This window comes from Ochotona curzoniae, unplaced genomic scaffold (assembly GCF_017591425.1).
Source record: "Ochotona curzoniae isolate NIBS_2020 unplaced genomic scaffold, NIBS_Ocur_1.0 scaffold_4505, whole genome shotgun sequence".
NCBI lineage: Eukaryota > Metazoa > Chordata > Mammalia > Lagomorpha > Ochotonidae > Ochotona > Ochotona curzoniae.
The window spans coordinates 782,721-802,608 of NW_024467118.1; the positions used below are offsets into that span (position 1 = coordinate 782,721).

Consider the following 19,888-nt stretch of genomic DNA (forward strand, 5'->3'; position numbering starts at 1 on the left):
CCAGAGGGTCAGCACCTGGGAGACCCCCAGCTCCCTGGGTTGAGACACAGCGGTGGCACCCAGGCTGCCGGGGCTGCTCCCTGGGCTGGGGCACAGCGGTGGCACCCAGGCTGCCGGGGCTGCTCCCTAGGCTGGGGCAGAGCGGTGCCACCCAGGCTGCCGGGGCTGCTCCCTGGGCTGGGGCACAGCGGTGGCACCCAGGCTGCCGGGGCTGCTCCCTGGGCTGGGGCACAGCGGTGGCACCCAGGCTGCCGGGACAGCCGTCCACACCCTGGCCACATATCTTTGTGGAACCACACCTTTAAGTGGATCTGTTAGGAGGCGCTGGCCATCAAGGGGTGATTTCTGTTTTCCTTAGGGTCCTGCCCTGCAAAATGGCCTACTACAGCAAGTGCATTGCCATAGCCATCCAGCATCTGAGCCGGTTCAAGCCCGAGAGGGACCACCCTGAGCAGTTCCTAGAGACCGTGTCTGCCTCGTTGCAGGTAGGGCCAGCATCCTAGGAAGCAGCCCTCCCTCTCCTCATCCCGCTGTTACGGAGGAGCCACTGGAAGGGACCCCCACCCCCAAGCCCTGGGCAGGGAGGGGGCCAGCAGTGGGAAGGTTTCTCTTTGTCTCTGTCACGCCATGGAGATAAAAAGCCCCCGTGAGTTGTGGGAAGCTTGCACGTGGATGTCAACCGTTCCCTGACTCGCAGAACGCTCTAAAGCTTTGGATTCTGTTTTCCTCCATGGCGCTGGGAGGGCACCAGTGCACACAGGCCCTGGGCCAGGGCAGCCACCTCCTGCCAGCTTCCCCAGTGCAGTGGGCTGCATCCTGTCAGAGAAGTGGAGATGGCCTGACCCCAGCCAGGCCATGCCAGCTGATCGTACCGTGGGGGTTGGGAGGGGCAAGGGCCCACAGCCAGTGGCCAGAAAAAGAGTTCCTCGCCGTCCCCGGGCAGCTTGGCCAGGCTCTCAGGGTGGGGTTGGAGACTGAGGAAGCCCCCTCCTGTCCCTCCCATGCTGCATTCTCAGGGCAGTGGGTATCCCCAACCAGGGAGGCCTCTCTCCCCGGCCATGGCCCCTGGTCACCCCTCCACCTTCCCCAGGCTCCCAGCCACCCCACAGGGCTCACCAGGCCTGCAGACAGAAGTGCGAGTGGAGGTCACAGCCTGGGCCATCAGGAAGCCCAGGGTCCCGGCTGCCAGGCTGGAGACGGGAGTGGACCTCCAGTCCCTCCTGTAGCTGGCCGTGTCACAGTGCAGCTGCCTCAAAGGAGCCCTGGGTCCAGGAAAGGCTTTGCTTTGAAGAGGGTTGAGCCCTGGCAGCCTGGTGGGTGCCACCGCTGTGCCCCCAGCCCAGGGTAGACCCCCAGGGTCCTCGTGGTTCAGCCCAAGCCTCTCCTCTGCACTGGCCCCCAGGGATCCAGCAGAGACGCGCTGTGTGTCCCCCATCCTGGGCCATGCCTGGCCTGCCTGCAGCTAAGCATGTGTCTGGCTGGGCCAAGCTCACCTACAAGAATTGGCTCCCTGCCCCACACCCTGACAATCTGTACCTGGGGGGTGGTCCCCAGCAAGACTAGGGTCGAGGCTGGACCCCTGGGTGCAGCCGTGGTGGAAGGTGAGGGTCGCCGTCCATCTTCCCCAACAGTGGAGCCGGGCGAGACCAAGGCCGTGCTTGTGGACCAGTGGGAGTGAGAGTGGCAGACCTTTCTGCTGCAGGTGACCAGCCTCAGCAACGGGCAGCTCGAGACAGACAGTCCGTGCAGGACGCAGGTGGTGTGGCCCAGTCCTGTCCTTGGCTGCTCCTGCAGGCGAGGCAGCGTGGGCAGGGTCTCCTGCCCTGGGGCAAGCTGCACCCTAGCCATGTCAGGGTCATCGTGACCACCCCAACATCCAGACCTTAAAGACACAGCATCTGTTTTTTCTTTTTAAAAGATTTATTCATTTCAAAGGCAGATTTACAGAGACAAGGAAAGGCAGAGAGGAAGAGCGCTCCCGTCCACTGAGTGACTCCACACATGGCCTCAACAGCCAAAGCTGAGCTGAGCCAGGAGCTTCTTCCAGGTCTCCCACATGGATACAGGGTCCCAAGGCCTTGGGCCGTCCTCTGCTGCTTCCCAGGTCACAAGCGAGGAGCTGCGTGGGAAGCGGCAGCTAGGACACAGACCAGCACCCATATGGGATGCTGGCACTTGGAGGTGTAGGACTAGTCTGTTGAGCCATGACACTAGCCCTACACGGCATCTTGCTGTGAGAGCCACAGCGGCCCTCTGGGCCCAAGAGGTGCCACCCCCTGGCGTGCGGGCAAGCCGTGGAACCCTGCCAGTTAGGTGGCTGCAGGATGCCCTGAGAGTAGCCGTGCTGTTCACGCTTCCTCGCTCTCTACCCAGCCACCCTCACAGACACCAGTGGCTGCCTCCCTCCGGCACTGTGCTGCATCCCGGGTGCAGCTCGCCCTGTGGCTCTGACGGCCGGGCAGTGTGCAGCGTGGTCTCATCTGAGCAAAGGTGGAAAGGAGCGGGGATGGGCTTCCTGTGATCCCACCACCTCAACTCCCTTTGTCTCTCTTTTTAAAGATGTGTTTGTGAAAGGCAGGGTTACAGAGTTCGTGGATCCCCTCACTGGTTCACTGCCCAGACTGTGCGAGGCTGAAGGCAGAAGCTTCCTCAGGGTCTCCCACGTGGGTTCTTGATCTGCTGTCCCAACTGACCTCTCTCTGTCTCTCTGCCAACTCTGGGCCAGGGTCAGTACTGGAGGTTGGGAGTGGCGGGCAGTGCCCGGGGAGGTCAGGAATTGGGGTGTCCTCTTGGGCTGTCAGTGACAATGGGAGTGCAGAGAGAGGAGGTGACCGTGGAAGGTCAGAGATAGTAATACACCGTGGCTGGACAAAGGTTCTGCAGGTGCGCTCAGGCGCGAGATGGCACGGATTAGGGCTGACAGGCAGCAGGGGAGGGGATGGGAGGCAGAGGTGAGCAGGGACAGGGCTGCAGCTTGGGAACACAAAGACGGCTGTGGACATGAACAGCAGTGTCAGCTGCCTTGCAATACAACACGCCTAATGTTTGAACTTGGTTACAATGGTAGCTTCGGGTCTGCAGTGTCCGCACCCCGTATCCCAGCAGCTTCACTTCCGAGCCACTTTCCTGCTTAAGGAGTGGGTATGTGGCCATCTCTCTCCCAGGCTGCCAGCCCCCAGAAGCAGGCCTTCATCCTGGAGCTCCTGTCCGGGTGTCTGGAGTACCACAAGCTGCTGGACATCGTAGTGGACGCCTTCTACGCGCGAGATGGCCGGCTGTGCCTGTGGGCAGACTATAGCCTCTTTGAGGGTAAGTGCCCATCCCTCCCGACCCCGGGCTTGGGGGAGGCATGGCTGGGTGGGCATGGCTTCAGGTGCAGGGCGTGGCCAGGGTGTCTGTGGTGGCCCCCCTTGCAGGGGCCCTTGGCTGCCCGCAGGTGGTGGGCCAGGGTGGGGGTGATTCTCAGGCCTGAATTGGGGGGCGGGACCCCTGAACCTGCTTTGCATGCCCTGTAGGGTTGGGACCCTGAACTCTGGCTCCACTGGACCCCAGGGCACCTGTGATTGCCTCTGGGCCCTGGCAGAATTTCCTCACTGAAAGCATGGGATTCTACAGGGTATAAGGATACCATGGCCATCCCAACCCCAACAGTGCCTCCCATGTCCCCGGTGCCCCGCAGGGGCCATCTCAGTACCCCAGTGCCTCCTGTGCCCCCACTGACCCACAGTGACCCTCCTAGGCCCCCCATGCCCCCGGTGCCCCGCAGTGGCCGTCCTAGCCCCCCGTGCCCCCGGTGCCCCGCAGTGGCCGTCCTAGCCCCCGTGCCCCCGGTGCCCCGCAGTGGCAGCCCTAGCCCCCCGTGCCCCCGGTGCCCTGCAGTGGCCATCTCAGTACCCCAGTGCCTCCTGTTTCCCTAGTGACTTGCTACCTGGCCACTTTCCAGCTGGATGAGCTCGGCTTCCCTCTCTTCTGTGACATCATGAGGTCCCTGCCCATGGACAAGATGTGCAAGGTGAGCCCCACCCCTGCCCCCCGCCTTCCGCAGCAGGACTGCCCTGCATTTTGACAAGAGAAACTCCGGTGGGTTTATCCTGGGATTATCCCCCACCTGTGTTCTGGCTTGGGCGTGTGGGGGAAGGGCACTCATTGTTCCCCCAAAGACAGACAGAGAGAGAGAGAGGTGGGATTTTTATTTCCTTGTTCACTTCCCAGTGCCCACAGCAGCCAGGGCCCTGGCTGACCTTACAGTCGCCTGACCCACTCCCAAGGCCCAGGGTCAGAGTCAGCTCTGGGCATACCTAGGCAGGTGGTGACCTCCCTTGACCTGATGGGGGGTTCTCCAGTGACGGCAGGCTGGGCGTGTCTGCAGCCGCAGGGGCCGGTGCTGGGCCTGCAGGGTTGCAGCCCGCCAGCTCGTGGCTCCTGGATGCCCTGGAAACGGCAGGCTTGCGCTGGGAGAACTGCCTGACCCAGGGCCCGGACCCACACACCCTGTGTCTGCTGGGTAGGCTCTCCCCAGACCCACCCACAGGCCACCGTGGGCAAGGTGCGTGTGGAGATTCAGCCTTCAAGTGCTAGAGTGCGGGTCAGGTTCACCCAGCAGATGTGGCTCCTCCCCGGTCCTAGGGGGCCAGGCTGGGCACCCCACCCCAATGATCCTCCTCCCAGCCCCCACAGCAGGGCGCGACCCTGAGCCCAGACTCGCCCACTGGGAGGGGCCTGGAGGCAGGGTCAGGGGTCTGGGCAGGGGTCTGGGCAGGGGTCTGGGCAGGGGCCCTGGAGGCAGGTCAGGGGTCTGGGCAGGGGTCTGGGCAGGGGCCCTGGAGGCAGGTCAGGGGTCTGGGCAGGGGTCTGGGCAGGGGTCTGGGCAGGGGTCTGGGCAGGGGCCCTGGAGGCAGGTCAGGGGTCTGGGCAGGGGTCTGGGCAGGGGTCTGGGCAGGGGCCCTGGAGGCAGGGGCCCTGGAGGCGGGTCAGGGTCTGGGCAGGGGCCCTGGAGGCAGGTCAGGGGTCTGGGCAGGGGTCTGGGCAGGGGCCCTGGAGGCAGGTCAGGGGTCTGGGCAGGGGCCCTGGCGCTCCTGACAGCCCTCATGGCCCCCTCAGTTCCTCCGGTTCTTCTTCAACCCCGTGAACCTGTGTTCCTGGATCAAGGACGAGTGGAGCCTCATCCATGAGGCTACCTACGTGAAGGAGAACTGGCTGGAACCCCTGATGAGGTGGGAGACGGGGGCCGTCCTCCCTGCTCACAGAAGCTCCGGGGAGTCGCCCGGTAGCCCCATAGTGGCGTGAGAGGGCCCCAACCCTGTGGAGCATAGCACGCGGGCCTAGGACCCCGGCTTTCTCCATGCTGGGTCTCACAGCCAGCCTGGACTGGGGGTGGGGGGTGGGCCAGGAGCCAGACCTTCTGCTCTGGAGCACCCCCAACTTTTCCTCTGTGCCACTTCTAGCAGCTCAGTTCCAGCGGACCCCTAACCTAAATCTAATGGCCCCCCTGCCAGAACCCACATCCCCAGGGGTCAGAACCACTGCTTCAGAGAGACCTGGCACATCCCTTCCTACGGTGAAGGAGTCAGCCTGCTCTCCCAGGCTCAGCACCAGCCTCCACGGTGGCCTGGGCTGTACCTGCCGCCTGCATGCAAGGGGCCCCTCTTCCATGCCCCAAGGGCCACAGCCTGCAGAGCCACCTCTGGGAAGGTGCCCCGTGTGCCCCCAAAGTGGCCGGCCGGGAGCATCCTCCTGCACCCTGGCCTGCTGGGATTCTCTGCCCCTGAAGAATTGTCCCCTCACACAATGGCTGCCACGCACTGCCTCCGGATACCTCGCTTGCTGCTGGCCCTTGCCTCTGCCCTCCTACCTCAGGGTGGCCCTGGCTCCCCATGGGACACAGGAGCTCTTCACTACCTGCCAGGGTCCACACCACCTGCCTCTACCCACCTGCTCCCTCACCTCCTCCCCAACCTGTTCCCCTATCTCCTCCCACCTGCTCCCTCACCTCCTCCCCCATCTGCTCCCCTATCTCCTCCCACCTGCTCCCTCATCTCCTCCCCAATCTGCTCCCCTATCTCCTCCCACCTCCTCCCCAACCTGCTCCCCCTTGTGGGCACCTCCTCCTCCACATGTTCCCCCACCTGCTCCCCACCTGCTCCCCACCTCCCCCCACATGCTCCTCCACATGCTCCCCCACTTCTCCCTACCTCCTCCTCCCCCCACCTCCTCCCCCCACCACTCCCCCCACCACACCTCCCACCTTCTCCCTCCTCCTCCCCCACCTGTCCCTCCCATGTAAAAGGCCTCTCCCACCCTCTTCCCTCTAGATGGCAGCCCAAGGTCCAGGAGCTGATCAGCCAGCTGGAGGGTGCCTCGGCACACCAGATCCCTCCCTTCAAGTGCAAGAGTAAAGTCACGAAGCCCAAGGAGTTCCGCCTGACGGCCCCCAGGCCCCGCAGCATCCCCATGCCAGAGCCAGTCCCCACCATGGCCATGATGAAAGCGGTGAGAGCAGGCATTTGCCAAGGACCAAGATGCCCTGGGGCCACTGGCCAGTAGGCAGTCAGGAGCAGACAGCTAGCAACGGGCCCCCACCAGGATCAGTACCCCATGACCCCGCACACCCCAACCTCTGGTACAAAAAGGAGCTGGCTCACAGGCCACCCAATTGGCTACTGCATCCCACGCTGGGGTCCCCTCGGGAGGCCTTGGGCCTCAGACCAACCTGTCCCCGGAGCGTCCCTGTAGGTAGCTCCAGCTCCTCTGGAGTGGTGCTGAGTAGTTGGTACTTGTCCACTAGTCAGTACTGGTGCTATTCGTCTGTCTCCTCTGCCAGGCCACGTCCCCAGCGCCTGGTGTGACCCTGGTTCAGAGTAGACCCCCAGCAGATACTCAAGGGATGGGTGACCAGTGGGCAGATGGAGGGCCATGTGGGTGGTGGACAGGTGTGTGTGAGTGGATCGTAAATAAATGGGCAGTAAGATACATGGAGGGTCAGGCACATGCGTGGGCAGGGGAATGAATGTGTGGACAGTGACGGAAGAGCACGTAGATAAAGTAAAAAGACACACAGGAGGAAGGGTCGGGAGGGGCCGGAGGGGCCGGAGGGGCGAGGCCAGCGGAGCCCGCGGAGCCCGCGCAGCCTTGTGCCGGGACCAGGAGTCTGGAGGTAGCGAGCTAGAGAGCCATCTGTCTTGGGGAGGGCATTCCAGAAGCAGCTCCCCACCTCCGCCAGGTCCAGGGCGCACAGCTGGCCTCCCGTCGGGGCGGGAGCGGAAACAGACTGCTGCTTCCGGTGCAGGGCCCCTGGGCAGAGAAGGTGGCAAGGGGCAGAGCCCTCGGTGTGTGGACAGGGTCAGCCAGGCTGGGCAGGCTGGTAGGGGGAGATGAGGGAGAAGCCCCGGCTAGGATCCCACAGGTGTCCAGCTGGACGTCACTGAAGGCTCCAACACCGGACCCCCAGCGTCCCCTTATGTCACTCCCTTTTCTTGCTACCTGCCCCTCCTGCACCCCTCAGGTGCCCCGGAGCACCTACCAGGTACCCAAGCAGCAGCAGCAGCTGGAGATGATCAGGAGAGACAACCGTCGCCGGGCGGAGGTGAGACTGGCCCCGACCCCGCGGTGGAGCAGCCTGGAGGAGCGCGAGGGGCGGGGCTGCAGCAGCTACACTGTCCCCGCAGGAGCTGCTGCTAAAGGCCAACGTGGAGGAGCTGCGCTGCGCCATGCCCAGGCCCCGCCTGGAGAAGCCTGCCGAGGTGCGCCACCTGCGGATCCCACAGCTGGTCTCGGGTCTCCGCTGTGACAGTTGCTGCCTACTCAGCCACGTCCCTAGGAGGAGTCTTCTGCAGGCCCCCTTGTCCCTTAGCCCATCCGCTAGGCACTGTCCCAGCGCCTTGCTCCAGGCACAGGGAGCAAGTGGGGTAAACGCTGGTCTGTTGGGGGAGACTCCCTCAGGAGCTCAAAGCCACTGTGACTAGGTGACCTGGGGACCCTTCCGCAGCTGCTGGGACAGGTCCAGGGTTGGACATCCCCCAGCAGCAGTTCCCTGGGGTCTGATGGGGGATTCCAAGTGGATGTGTTGTTCTGGGGGTGGTCTGTTCCCAGTGGGATTCTGTCACCAGAGCGGAGGGAGGTGGGTAGGGGATGCACAGACCTAGAGAGCAGCCAAAGCTGCCAGCTCTGGGAGGGGGTGATGGGCCCCTGGGTGCCAGGTTCCAGACCAAGGAGGCTGCAGCAGGCCCTGAGGGAGAGGTGCTGACCTGAGGAGCAGGGGAGGACACTAGGTGGGGAGCTGTGTGGGCACAGCTGCCACGCTGTAGCTTTTGCCCCAACCTCTGCAGGACCCCAAGAAACAGCTGCAACCTCAACTCCTCTCCCGAATCCGAAAGACCCCAAAGCTGACCTTCTATAGGGTGAGGCACGCCCCTCCTGCCCTGCTCCAGGCGGGGGGGCGGGGTGCCACCCTGCCCTTGAGGCCCAAGGAAGCACTGGCCGCGGGGCAGGGGGTCACTTGCCGCTGCTGGCCACTGCTCTCCCACTGCAGCAAGATAACGTCCCGGTGAAGCTGAACACAGCGGCCATCCTGCGGGAAGGGGCCTTGTATCAGCAGCAGGTGGAGCAGGAGCTGCAGAGGTGAGGGGTGTAGGTGGGGAGGGGGTCTTCCCTCCTGGCCCTGCCTTCCGCCGAGGGAGCTGATGACGTCATCATGGGCCAGGGTGAGTGGCCCAGGCTTCAGCCGCTCCGCCTCTGCGATGGAGAGGGAGGATGCTGAGGGTGGCAAGGTTCCCAGGCCTCTGCTCCCACCTTGGTCCTGAGCGGCCTCGGGGCCACCTTCCATCAGCTGTCTCGTGCGGATGCTGGTGCTCCCGGGAACAGCCTGTGTGCGCAGCTCACCTGAGGCCTGGAGGGATGGCTCCAGTGTGAGCTGGGGATCTTGTGTCAGCCCAGCCCAGTCTTGGTGCTTTTATCTAGAAGCACCTGCTCCTGCGTGTCCCCTGGGTGGGTTAGGACAGTCAGGACCCCAGCTCCTTCCTCCTGCACGCTGGTGCTTCCCCTGACCACCCCACCCCACACCAAGTCTGTAGGCGGTGGGGGGCACGATGATTGCAGACCCCAGAACTCAGCTTCCTTTGCACGTCTCTGATACGGGTGGCCCAGGCTGGGTGGAAAGTACCCAGCAAGGAGCCCAGGGGCTCCCAGAGGCATTGGGTGGGCCCTGGGTTTGCAGGTGCAGCCCAGGTGCAGGCCCCTAGGCAGCCTGCAGTGGACGAGCCCCTCTTAGCAGCAAAGCTCAGCTGTCAGGGATCATGACAACAGCAAGGTGGGCTTTGGTCGCTTCAATTAGCGCCACACTGATGATACCTACAGGGGCAGCGGAGCCTCCTGGTCAGGGACCCCCTGGCGCGCCACGACCACCTAGGGCTCCACGACCCCCTGGGGCACCACGACCACCTAGGGCTCCACGACCCCCTGGGGCACGGGCAATGCGCGCTAAAATCAGTGGCTTGCAAGAGGTTGATTGGAAACCATAGACGCAGGACAAGAAAACTTTGGGCTAAACTAGGATCTGGTGGGATCACAGCCAAGAACGCCATAGCTCGTGACACCAGCCTCCATATGAGCGCTGGTTCAAGTCCCAGCTGCTCCACTTCTGCTCATCTCCCTTCTAATTACTGGGAAAGCAGCGGAAGTTGGCCTGAGGCCTTGAGTCCCAGCGCCCACGTGATATCCGGTTGCAGCTCCAGGCTTCTGCCTTCAGGCTCACTCAGCCCTGGCCAGCACAGGCATTTGGGGAGTGAAGTATTAGATTCAATAATAATAATAATAATTAGAATAATAGAATATTTCCTCCAACTCTGCCTTTCAAAAAATTAAATGAATAAAACAAAAGGCAAACAAAGGAACAAAACCACCCAGGAAGACTAGGGCCTGTGTGACGGTGAGCGTTCAGCCGCAGTTCCATCGTCCCCGCAGAGCGTTGCCCGGGCTGCTTTAGATGCTGGTGGTCAGACTGGCTGATGTCTGAACTTAGTCTGCAATCAAGACCGACCTGGCGCTCCCACTGTGACCCTCAGTGAAGGGTACTTTCTGTCGGTTTGTGTTAAGTGCGTACAATGAGCCAGCTCTCCAGGAGCTGCAGGTGTCTCTTAACTCCACTGGGCACTTTTTGCTCCATGGGTGATCCCCCCTACCCCGCTGGGAGCCCAAAGTCGCTTGTCCCCCCAGCACTCCATCCATCTGCCTCTGTATGACTTGGAGGCCAGGCCAGCAAGTCGCACTTCTGTGGGGGGGTGGGCTGGGGGGAGTGGAACACTCCGTTTCTTGTGTATGATCACCCATGTCTTATGTATGACCAGGTACCACAGCAGCCGTTGGATCCCACAGGTCAGGGCTCAACCCTCAAGCCGAAGCCAAGTGTCGATCAGGCCGCCCTCCTCCTCTTAGGGCACGTTAGTGTGATGGTGGCTCACGGACCCGTGCATACATGTAGCCGTGTCAGAGGATGTTACAGAACTAGTGCTGTGGTGTAGCAGCTTAAGCCTCCGCCTGCCACAGCAGCCTCCCACCTGGGCACTGGTTTGGTTCCTGGCTGCTCCACTTCCAATCCGGCTTCCTGCTAATGAATCGGGGAAAGCAGAAGATGGCCCGGGTCCTTGGCCCACTGTATACATGTGGCAGACCTGGAAGAAGCTCCTGGCACAGCGTGCCCCAGCATCATACTCATTTGGGAAGGAAGATTTCTGTCTCTCCTTTGCTCTCTAACTTTGCCTTTCAAATTAAAAAAAAAAAAAAAAATGAAGGGAGGGTAGTACAACACACAGACTAGGACACACAGCAGGGGTGTGAGAGCAGGGCATGGCAGGAATCCCCTGTCCTACCCCGTGTGCAGCCGTGCAAGACCCTCATGTTCTGGCCTCTCTGGAGGCCTTGCAGACCCCTGCACCATGGTGTCGTAGGCATGGCTGATGGAGTCACCAGCCGCTGGTGGTCAACTCAACTGTTAGCCCCCTCCCCAGCGGCTGAGGGCCAGTCCTGCGCTCCAGCTGGCCCTGCCCAGGGCGGGCAGTCCCCACCCTGCGCTACCTCAGAGCTGGCAGCCAGCCCTCAGCACTTCAGCTGGCTGACAGATGAGAGGCTGGATGGGCAGGCGGCCTGGCTATGGGGATCAGAGGGCGAGAAGCTGGGCAGATGACTGGCTGGTGGCCGGAGAGTGTTGGAAGGAAAGGTGGGTGGAGAGACAGGCCGATAGATCATGAAGGGAGGAAGGATGGGAGGAAGTGACCGACGCATAGACTCACGGAGGGGTGGCATGGGCAGTGAGGGTGAATGTCCCGGGAGGCCAGGCTACACCTGTGCCCCTCAGTGGCCTGGGATGGGGGACAAGGCAGAGAAATGACGGCTGTGCCTGGATCGCTTCTCCCCCAGGGTCGACCGGCTTGTGGATGGGGCCGGAGACTTCTCTGAGTTCCTGGAGTGGCAGAAGAGGATGCAGGCCCAGGACCGGGAGGAGCAGCTGGCAGCTGAAGAGTGCCGGCGGCTGCAGGGCAAGCTCAGCCACCAGGAGGCCATCCTGGCCCGGCATCGCCTGGCACAGGAGAACAAGCAGAAAGCGGACCAGAAGAAGGAGGAGGTGACCTCTGGGGGAGCGGCCAGGGCCTGGGGCCACGGGCTCCTACCAGCAGGGTCAGTTGGTCCACAGACCCCTTGGGTCACCTGAGACAAGGCATGAGGATCAAGGCAGGCATGTCTGCATAGAGCGGTCAGCCCTGGTGTGTCACTGCCGGCTCCTCTCCCCCGGGACAGATCTGGCCTTGCTTCATGCACGGAGCTGTTCTAGTCTTCCACCTCCATGAGGGATGTTGGCAGGGAAGCTTCCAGCAGAGGCACCGGAGGGAGGGGTACCATGCTTGCCCCATCACCTGAGGGGGTGGATCCCTTAGCCTCCTGCCTCCTGAAGGCTCGCTGCCTCAGCCTTGTCCTGAGCTGCTTGGGGAGTGAAATGACAGGAATTGATGGGGCCTCATCGCAGGCCTGACCTTTAACCCTGACTGCAGACCCTCGCTGCAGGCCTGGCCTTGAACCCCCTGACTGCAGACCCTCGCCGGGCCAGACTTTTGCCCATTCGCAGACTGTTGCCTGCAGGTTGACCTTGGCCTCTGGCACCAGCAGTCTGTGGCTCAAGAGTCCAGACACGGTCCGTCACACACTGTCTGTGGCAGTGCTATCGTGGTGAAGTCTGACTTGGGTCTCATTTTTATGTGTGCATTAGAGCATAATTTCATTTGCTTAGGATGTTTATCCGTGTGTGTGTGAACTGTCCCTTCTGTTTTCTGTTGAGCTTTATTTTCACTTTTTTGGTTTGATGGCAGGGAGGAGGAATATCATTTATTTATTGAGGTGGACCAAACACGTTTATGGCCTGTTACATGGTGCAAAGCATGCATACTGAGGCAGATTTTGGGGCTTAGCAGCTGCAGCTGCCAAGCAGGAGGCCACCTCCCAGAGAGCCAGGTCAGTTGGCTCCTGGTTCCTGCAGGCACTGCCCTGGGGTCCCGAGTGATGTCCCTGATGGGGGCGTCCGGGGGACTCCCGCATCCAGAGCCAGCCTATCATTGTCTCTCTCTCTCTCCTCTGTCTTTAAAATAAATATTTTTTTTAAAAAAAGAGTGTACATTATGGAATGGCCAAATCAAGCTAATTGTTTTCCTTTCCTAGAAAAAGATTGATTTCACTTGAAAGTCAAAATTATAGAGAGAAAGAGAGAGATCTTCCATCTGCTGGTTCACTCCTAAAATGGCCAAGGCAAAACTAGGAGCCAAGCACAGCCTGCAGCTCTGTGGGTGCGGGGGCCCACGTGCTTGGACCTGTCTCCAGACCGAGAGCAGGGAGCCGGATGGGAAGGCAGCAGCCAGGGGTGTGGAGCCACGTGGATGCTGCCGTCACAGGTTTCCCTGCCTGCGTCACGACGCCAGAGCAGGATATTTGTAAATCTTGAGTGTGATAATATTTTAACTATACCTTTCATGTATTTTTCTCAGTTTCATCCTCCTTTTACAACTTGATGAATAACACATACAAATAAGTAGATATGTTGAATAACATGGACAAAGTTTGCATAGTTGATTTTTTATTTATTTTTTATTTTTTATATATATATTTTTTAATTAATAAAATTTATTTTGACATTCTATACATAGTTAATTAGGGTAAGAAGGTTCAAGGACTACAGGAAAGTGGATAATATTAGTATGTTTTCCATATTGTTACCTTCATGTTTAACGGGGCGTATTAAGGGAGAAGGCCCACCCAATTTCCCACCCTCCCCAGGTCCCGGATGTAGGGCATGCTCTGAGGTTCTTGCTCAAGTGGTTTTGATATTGCCACAGTTATGAATCGCTGCCAATCTTGCCACTCCAAGCACTATGAGGTCTTTGAAAAATCCACTGATTGACATAGTCCATCATAGCTGAGATGGTTGGTTGACCTGTTCTGTCTTCTCTCTTTTCTTCGTTAGGGTTCTGAGTCCAGCATTTAGATTAGGAAGATCTCCAAAGAAACTTCTTGTATGTGCTAGCAAGTACAGGGCCTGGCACCGTCCATCGCCCCAATCAGCTGGTGGTTGCAATTGCTGGGTTGGTTTTGTTTTCACTCCCAACTTCCACTGGAACCAATGGGTGTCGCAGTCCAGCCTGGTTCTGCCCAGCACATACTTGGCCCTCACATAAACCAGTGGGAGCTGCAACCTAGTCCGAGCGACCCACAATAACCCCCACCAGGCCCGCCCCCTACCCTGGTTTGCCAGTAAGTGTAGCAGTAATCCAGTCTGTGCCACACCCCATTCCACCCCAGCCGCTATCTTAGTTTTATGTCCTGTGGAAGTGGAAACCCAAGAGGGATGAGCCCACTATTTCCCTCCCAGGCCTCTCCCACTCCCAGATTCCAGCTGATGCAGCGTCTAAGCCCAAACAGCCCTCGCCCACTTTAATTTTGTTTGCACCAGTAGGAATGATCCGCCCAGCCCGGCTTTTCCCTGATCCAGGCCACTTGAGGCGCACAGGTGTGGTAGCCCTGCATAGTTGTTTTTTAAAATATTTATGTACTTATTTCTTTAAAAGTGTGACAGAGTGACAGGGATGAAGGAACACAGAGAGAGATGTTCCATCTTCTGGTTCACTCCTCGGATGGTTGCAGCAGCCAGGGCTGAGGCAGGCTGCAGCCAGGAGCCAGGGCTAGCGTCTGGGTTGCATTCTGTGAGTGGCAGGGCTCAAACCCTGGAGCTGTCATCTGGAGCCTTCCCAGGTGCACCTGCAGGGAGCTGGACCACAAGGCACAGGGTCTGGACGAGAGCTGGCGTTCTGTCCTGTGGTGTGGGCACCTGTGTGCTCTCCGCTAGTTGCTTGCTGCTGTTTGTCTCAGTGGAATGGCTCCAGGTTAGATGCACCCCCTCATTGGCATTGAGCCCCAGGGACAGCTCGTAAGCTGGTTGTCAGGGTGAGCGATCTTGGAATCCAGCTCTGTGCCCTGTCAGTTCTAACCACAGGAGGCGTGCACCAGGACTGCAGCTTGGCTAGCCTCAGGGCTGATCTCTGCTTTCAGTCTGGTGTCCCCCAGTAGCTAGCCACAGGCTCCTCTGGGTGTGTGCCCCTAGGCAGCCCCACCAGCTCCACGGGAAGCCGCTTTGGGCTCCAGGTCCATCAAATGAGACAGAGCCAGGGGTGCGACCCTGGACTCTGGACCTGAGCCAGCCTGCTGCCCAGGCCTGAGGCCACACAGCTGGCCAGGGCTGAGAGAGGCAGAGTCCAAATCCCTGTGCCCCCGTCTGGCACATTCTGCCTGAACCCGGAACTGCCTCCCTGCCTCCCCTGACATTTACAGGGAGTTGTGTGGTCTACCTCTCTTCACTGCCCGAGGGCTCCATCTCCCACCGTGTGCCCACCCTGGAGAGCTGGGGCGTAGGCCAGTCAGGGCAGTGTGAGGGCAGTGTGAGGGCAGTGTGGCTTTGCAGGGGAGCTGGAGCAGAGGCCAGGCAGGGCAGTGTGAGGGCAGTGTGCCCACCCTGGAGAGCTGGGGCGTAGGCCAGTCAGGGCAGTGTGAGGGCAGTGTGAGGGCAGTGTGCCCACCCTGGAGAGCTGGGGCGTAGGCCAGGCAGGGCAGTGTGAGGGCAGTGTGGCCTCATGGGGGAGCAGGGGCAGAGGCCAGGCAGGGCACTGTGAGGGCAGTGTGGCCTCGCAGGGGAGCTGGGGCATAGGCCAGGCAGGGCAGTGTGAGGGCAGTGTGGCCTCATGGGGGAGCGGGGGCGGAGGCCAGGCAGGGCACTGTGAGGGCAGTGTGGCCTCATGGGGGAGCTGGGGCAGAGGCCAGGCAGGGCAGTGTGAGGGCAGTGTGCCCACCCTGGAGAGCTGGGGCGTAGGCCAGGCAGGGCAGTGTGAGGGCAGTGTGGCCTCATGGGGGTGCAGGGGCGTAGGCCAGGCAGGACAGTGTGAGGGCAGTGTGGCCTCGCAGGGGAGCGGGGGCAGAGGCCAGGCAGGGCAGTGTGAGGGCAGTGTGGCCTCATGGGGGAGCGGGGGCAGAGGCCAGGCAGGGCAGTGTGAGGGCAGTGTGAGGGCAGTGTGGCCTCGCAGGGGAGCTGGGGCAGAGGCCAGGCAGGGCAGTGTGAGGGCAGTGTGGCCTCATGGGGGAGCTGGGGCAGAGGCCAGGCAGGGCAGTGTGAGGGCAGTGTGAGGGCAGTGTGAGGGCAGTGTGGCCTCGCAGGGGAGCGGGGGCAGAGGCCAGGCAGGGCAGTGCGAGGGCAGTGTGAGGGCAGTGTGCCCACCCTGGAGAGCTGGGGCAGAGGCCAGGCAGGGCAGTGTGAGGGCAATGTGGCCTCATGGGGGAGCGGGGGCGTAGGCCAGGCAGGGCAGTGTGAGGGCAGTGTGAGGGCAGTGTGAGGGCAGTGTGCCCACCCTGGAGAGCTGGGGCAGAGGCCAGGCTGTGGTGGAGCTGAGGCAGAGTAGGTCCTTCCCTGGGCCCCGTTCTGTCTTTATCAGTCACTCTCTGGGGACAGTCCCTCAAGGACGTTGGCTCTCCCAGGTTCTTAGAAAGTTAGGGTTAGGGAGTGTTGTGTTTAATCCTTTCACTTCCAGGCAGTGTTAATGATTTATGGAAAAGTTCCCAGGCAGCTGCCCCCTGTCCCCCCACCCCCCAGCGTCTCCTCCTAGGCTTCCCTGTGGCTCCAGTGGGCAGAAATTCACCCCTCCCAGAGCGAATCAGACCAAGCCTCGCCTGCTTTGCCAGCGTCCCCTGGGTATCCGTCCTGGCTGCTCCACTTCTGATCCAACTCTGTTAACGTGCCTGGGGGAGCAGTGGGGGAGTGCCCACATCCTTAGACCCTGCACCCATGTGGGAGGCCCAGGGGAGGCTTCTGGCTCCTGCTTTGGGATCCACTCCAAAGCTGTTGACTCCATTTGGAGAGTGAACCCATGGATGGAAGATCTTTATCTCTCTCTCATTCTCTCTTTGTAACTCAGCCTTTCACACATACACAGATATTTCCCCCTCCACCCCCAGCCCTGAGCTGCTGGGCAGTTGGAGTGTTGGAGAGCTGGGGGAGGGTCCAGACTGAGCCCTCAGGCCTGGGGCGGGTGTTGGGGCCCAGGGCTCAGCCTGGTGGGTCCTCTGCCTGAGCAGACAGCCGAGCTGATGCTGCAGCGAGCACAGCGGCATCTCCGGGAGGACCGGTCCTGCAGGGAGCTCGTGGAGCAGGTGATGGAGGCACAGAGGAATGTCAAGGTGGCCCAGATGAAACTCCTCCAGGACCGCCGGGAGACAGGTATGACAGGGACCCAGGGCCTCGTGTGGGTGGAGCCTCCCAGGGCGCTCCCCTGGGGGACCTGTGCCCCCTCAGCACCATGCCGGCCCCCAAGTTCAGGAAGTGATGGAGCAGAGCCGGGAGCTGCTGCAGCGCACGGCAGAGGCGGCCCGGGAGGAGCAGCAGCGACGCTGGGTGCTCACCTCCCAGCTGCGGGCGCTGGAGAAGCAGCCCACGCGCAAGGGCAAGCTGGTGGACCTGACCCAGGTGAGGCCCTGGAGTGCTGCTCCCGCGGTGCCACCAAGTGCCACCAAGGCCAAAGACAGCCCTGGGCCCGGCCCTGGCCTCAGCATCCACTGGACTGCAGGCTTGAGTCACAGCATTCAGGGACTTGCCAGGGAGGACAGACACCCTTGGGCTCATGGCGTGGGTGGGGGGCGGGCAAGGGCCGGCTTCTCCAGGAGAGTCCCACTGAGGTGGGCAGTGGGGCAGGGTGGGAAGAACGCAGCTGTAGCCAGGCTGGAGGTTGGTACGGCCAGCAAGAGGGCAAGGGGCAGGCCACTGTGGAAGGGTCCAGCAGCCCTGCAGGAAGCACAGGGGAGGGGCCTGGGCACCCAGCCCAGCGTAGTGACCGTGTCCCAGATCCCGGGCTATGGTCTGGAAGGGGAGATGTCGGTGGTGGAGCTGCGGGAGCGGCTGGCCCTGCTCAAAGAAAGCCAGCGGCGCGAGGAGGAGGAGAAGCGGGACCAGATCATCCAGGGCAAGCGTGCCAAGAGTCAGGAGCTGCGCAACACCGTGGAGCAGATCGCCCTGTGCCGTGCTGCCATGGGACGGACCGCGGCCCTGAGGTCTCATCAACAAGCCCCAGGGGCGGGAGCTGGACTGGGTGGGGCGTGTCTGGGCTGCCTTTGTGGCCCCACTTGGCCACTTGTGTTCTGTTTGAGGCCAACCCCATGGTGGCAGCTCACAGGAACATGCTACAGAGGATGGCAGTGGTGGCTGGGACAAGCAGACTGGAGGGGCAGAGACAGGGAACAGTGCCTTGAAAAGCCCCTGGTCCATCGAGCACCTGTGGGCTCCATGGGTGACCCCGAGATCCAGGGGCAGTCACCCCACTTACAGTATTTATGCATTTATTTATTTGAAAAGCAAAAGGGGGCTGATGCAATGGTATACTAGGTTCGGCCTCCGTCTGTGATGCCAGCAACCTCTATGGCCCCGGTTGGAGTCCCGGCAGCTCCTCTGATCACCCAGCTCTCTGCTAAAACACCTGGGAAAGCAGTGGAGGATGGGCCAAGGGTCTGGGCCCTGCGCTCCCGTAGAAGACACCGAAAAAGCGAGCAAAGACGGGTGGAGGTGCTCCGGCCAGCGCCGCGCGTTGCACGGAGGCCCTGAGGGTCTGGATGGTCACGTCATGGCCGCTAAGCCCGCCCTGTGTCCGGCCAGGTGGGAGGAGAAGAAAGCCCGAGCCACGGCCCCAAGGCCCCTGTGCAAGGACGATCGCGTGCTGGAGCTGCGTCGCAGGGTGCAGGAACGAGCGGCGGAGCGCTGCAGGCAGGAGGCCCAGCTGCGCGTGGCTGCGCCCAGAGCAGCGCGCCGCAAGGCAGGGGTGAGCCAGGGCGAGCCGGGGCGAGCCTGGGCTGCGGACGGGCGCCGGGAGCTGCAGGCCCCCGCCGACACTTGGCTGCCCGCCGCCCCGCAGGCCCTGGCCGAGGCGCAGCACTGGCAGGATCTGCAGCGGAGCCGCGAGCGCAAACTGCTGGCGCTGCAGCGGGGGCCCTCGACCCCGGGGCTGGCGGGGCCCGTGCGTGGCCTCGAGGCCGCCTGAGTCCCCCGCGTGGGCTGCAGCGCGCACTTGTCCTCAGCAGCCGTGGCCAGGGCCGAGTGGCCAGGTCGCAGGCCCGACGGCTCCTGGGTGTCCCGCGGGAGAAAGAAATCCGTGCTAACCCACTGTCCACTTTTTGTATGGAATTAAAGTTGAATCCTAGGCATCGTGTGTTCTTGCATGCTGACTGCGCCTGTGGGGGGCCCAGATCCGGGCCTGAGGGCTCCCAGAAGCCCTCTGGAAGGTGGGCTCGAAGGTGCCATGACCTGGGCAGGGAGCTGGGGCCCCACCGTCACAGGAGTGACCCTCTCCAGCGTCGCGGGAGGCGGGAAAGGCAGATCCAACAGCAGGGAGTGAGGACAAAGGAGGCCGGATGCTGGGCACCCTGGGAGGCAGGCGGGGTGGGTGGGGCTGTGTGTGTGTGTCCTGGAGGCACACCCGCCCCCTCCCCTCTCCCTCCAGCTATGGAAGAGCAGCACAGGTACTGGGAGGAGCCTTGCTTCTGGCTAGCCTGTGTGTGGGCCACCCAGCCCAAGGGTGCTCCGGGAGCCTTCCCTCTCTCCATGCCTGCTGGGCTGTTCCCTGAAGCTGGAGTGAGCATAGGTGTACTGTGGTTGACAGCACAGGTCTTTCTGTGTCCACATACACACACTCGGTCAGCAGGCCGAGCCTGTACTCGACTCTGAATCCGGCTGGCCTCCTGGCTAGCCCTTGTCAGTAGAGTGCAGCTAGAAGGGACAGGCTCCCAGATTGTAGAGTCTGGGTCTTACATGGCCTCGGGCTTCTAACTTGTTCTCTTGAAACCCTGCCCAGGCCCAGCATGAGCACACCCAGGGTGACTTGCCGGTAGAAGAGACCCTGGTTCCGGAAGCCACTCCACAACCAGCAGACCCCAGCAGGAGAGGCCAGCTGGGGCTCCCCTGGTAGGTACACAAGCAACAACACAGGCCTCTGGTTTGCAAAGCAGCTTACAGCCTGGAAGTGAGGGCCTCCACGACAGAGCTGGGGAGCTGGGGAGCCCTGGCCCAGCCTCCTGCCTGAGCCCTCTAGAAGGTGGGGGCCAGCAGAGCTGAAGATGCTACCGTGGTGGCCCTGCGTACCCTGTTGTGTCCAGATTTTGAGATCCCAAGAAATCACCAGGAGTCCAAAGTTGATCCAAGCGCCCAAGGGTGGCTTATTGAAACTCAGCACATCTGAGCCTGGGTTCTTGGTCGAAAGCAGGCAGCTGGTTGACCGGCTAGCTGGGACCAACACTCCTTACCAGGATTGTGGCCCCAAACAGCACATTCATA

General features: G+C 61.5%; 1 protein-coding gene across 1 annotated transcript; it reads left to right on the forward strand.

Annotated features, from left to right (window-relative positions):
* Window positions 1–374: 374 nt before the first annotated feature.
* Window positions 375–18,599, forward strand: CFAP99 (cilia and flagella associated protein 99). Its single transcript, XM_040965717.1, has 15 exons — window positions 375–485; window positions 3,165–3,309; window positions 3,918–4,012; window positions 5,101–5,213; window positions 6,312–6,489; window positions 7,502–7,582; window positions 7,665–7,739; window positions 8,325–8,396; window positions 8,528–8,616; window positions 11,410–11,614; window positions 16,651–16,792; window positions 16,887–17,038; window positions 17,414–17,619; window positions 18,218–18,380; window positions 18,474–18,599. Exons 1-15 carry the CDS (start codon window positions 375–377, stop codon window positions 18,597–18,599), a joined length of 1,953 nt encoding a protein of 650 aa, XP_040821651.1.
* The last annotated feature ends 1,289 nt before the right edge of the window (window positions 18,600–19,888 follow it).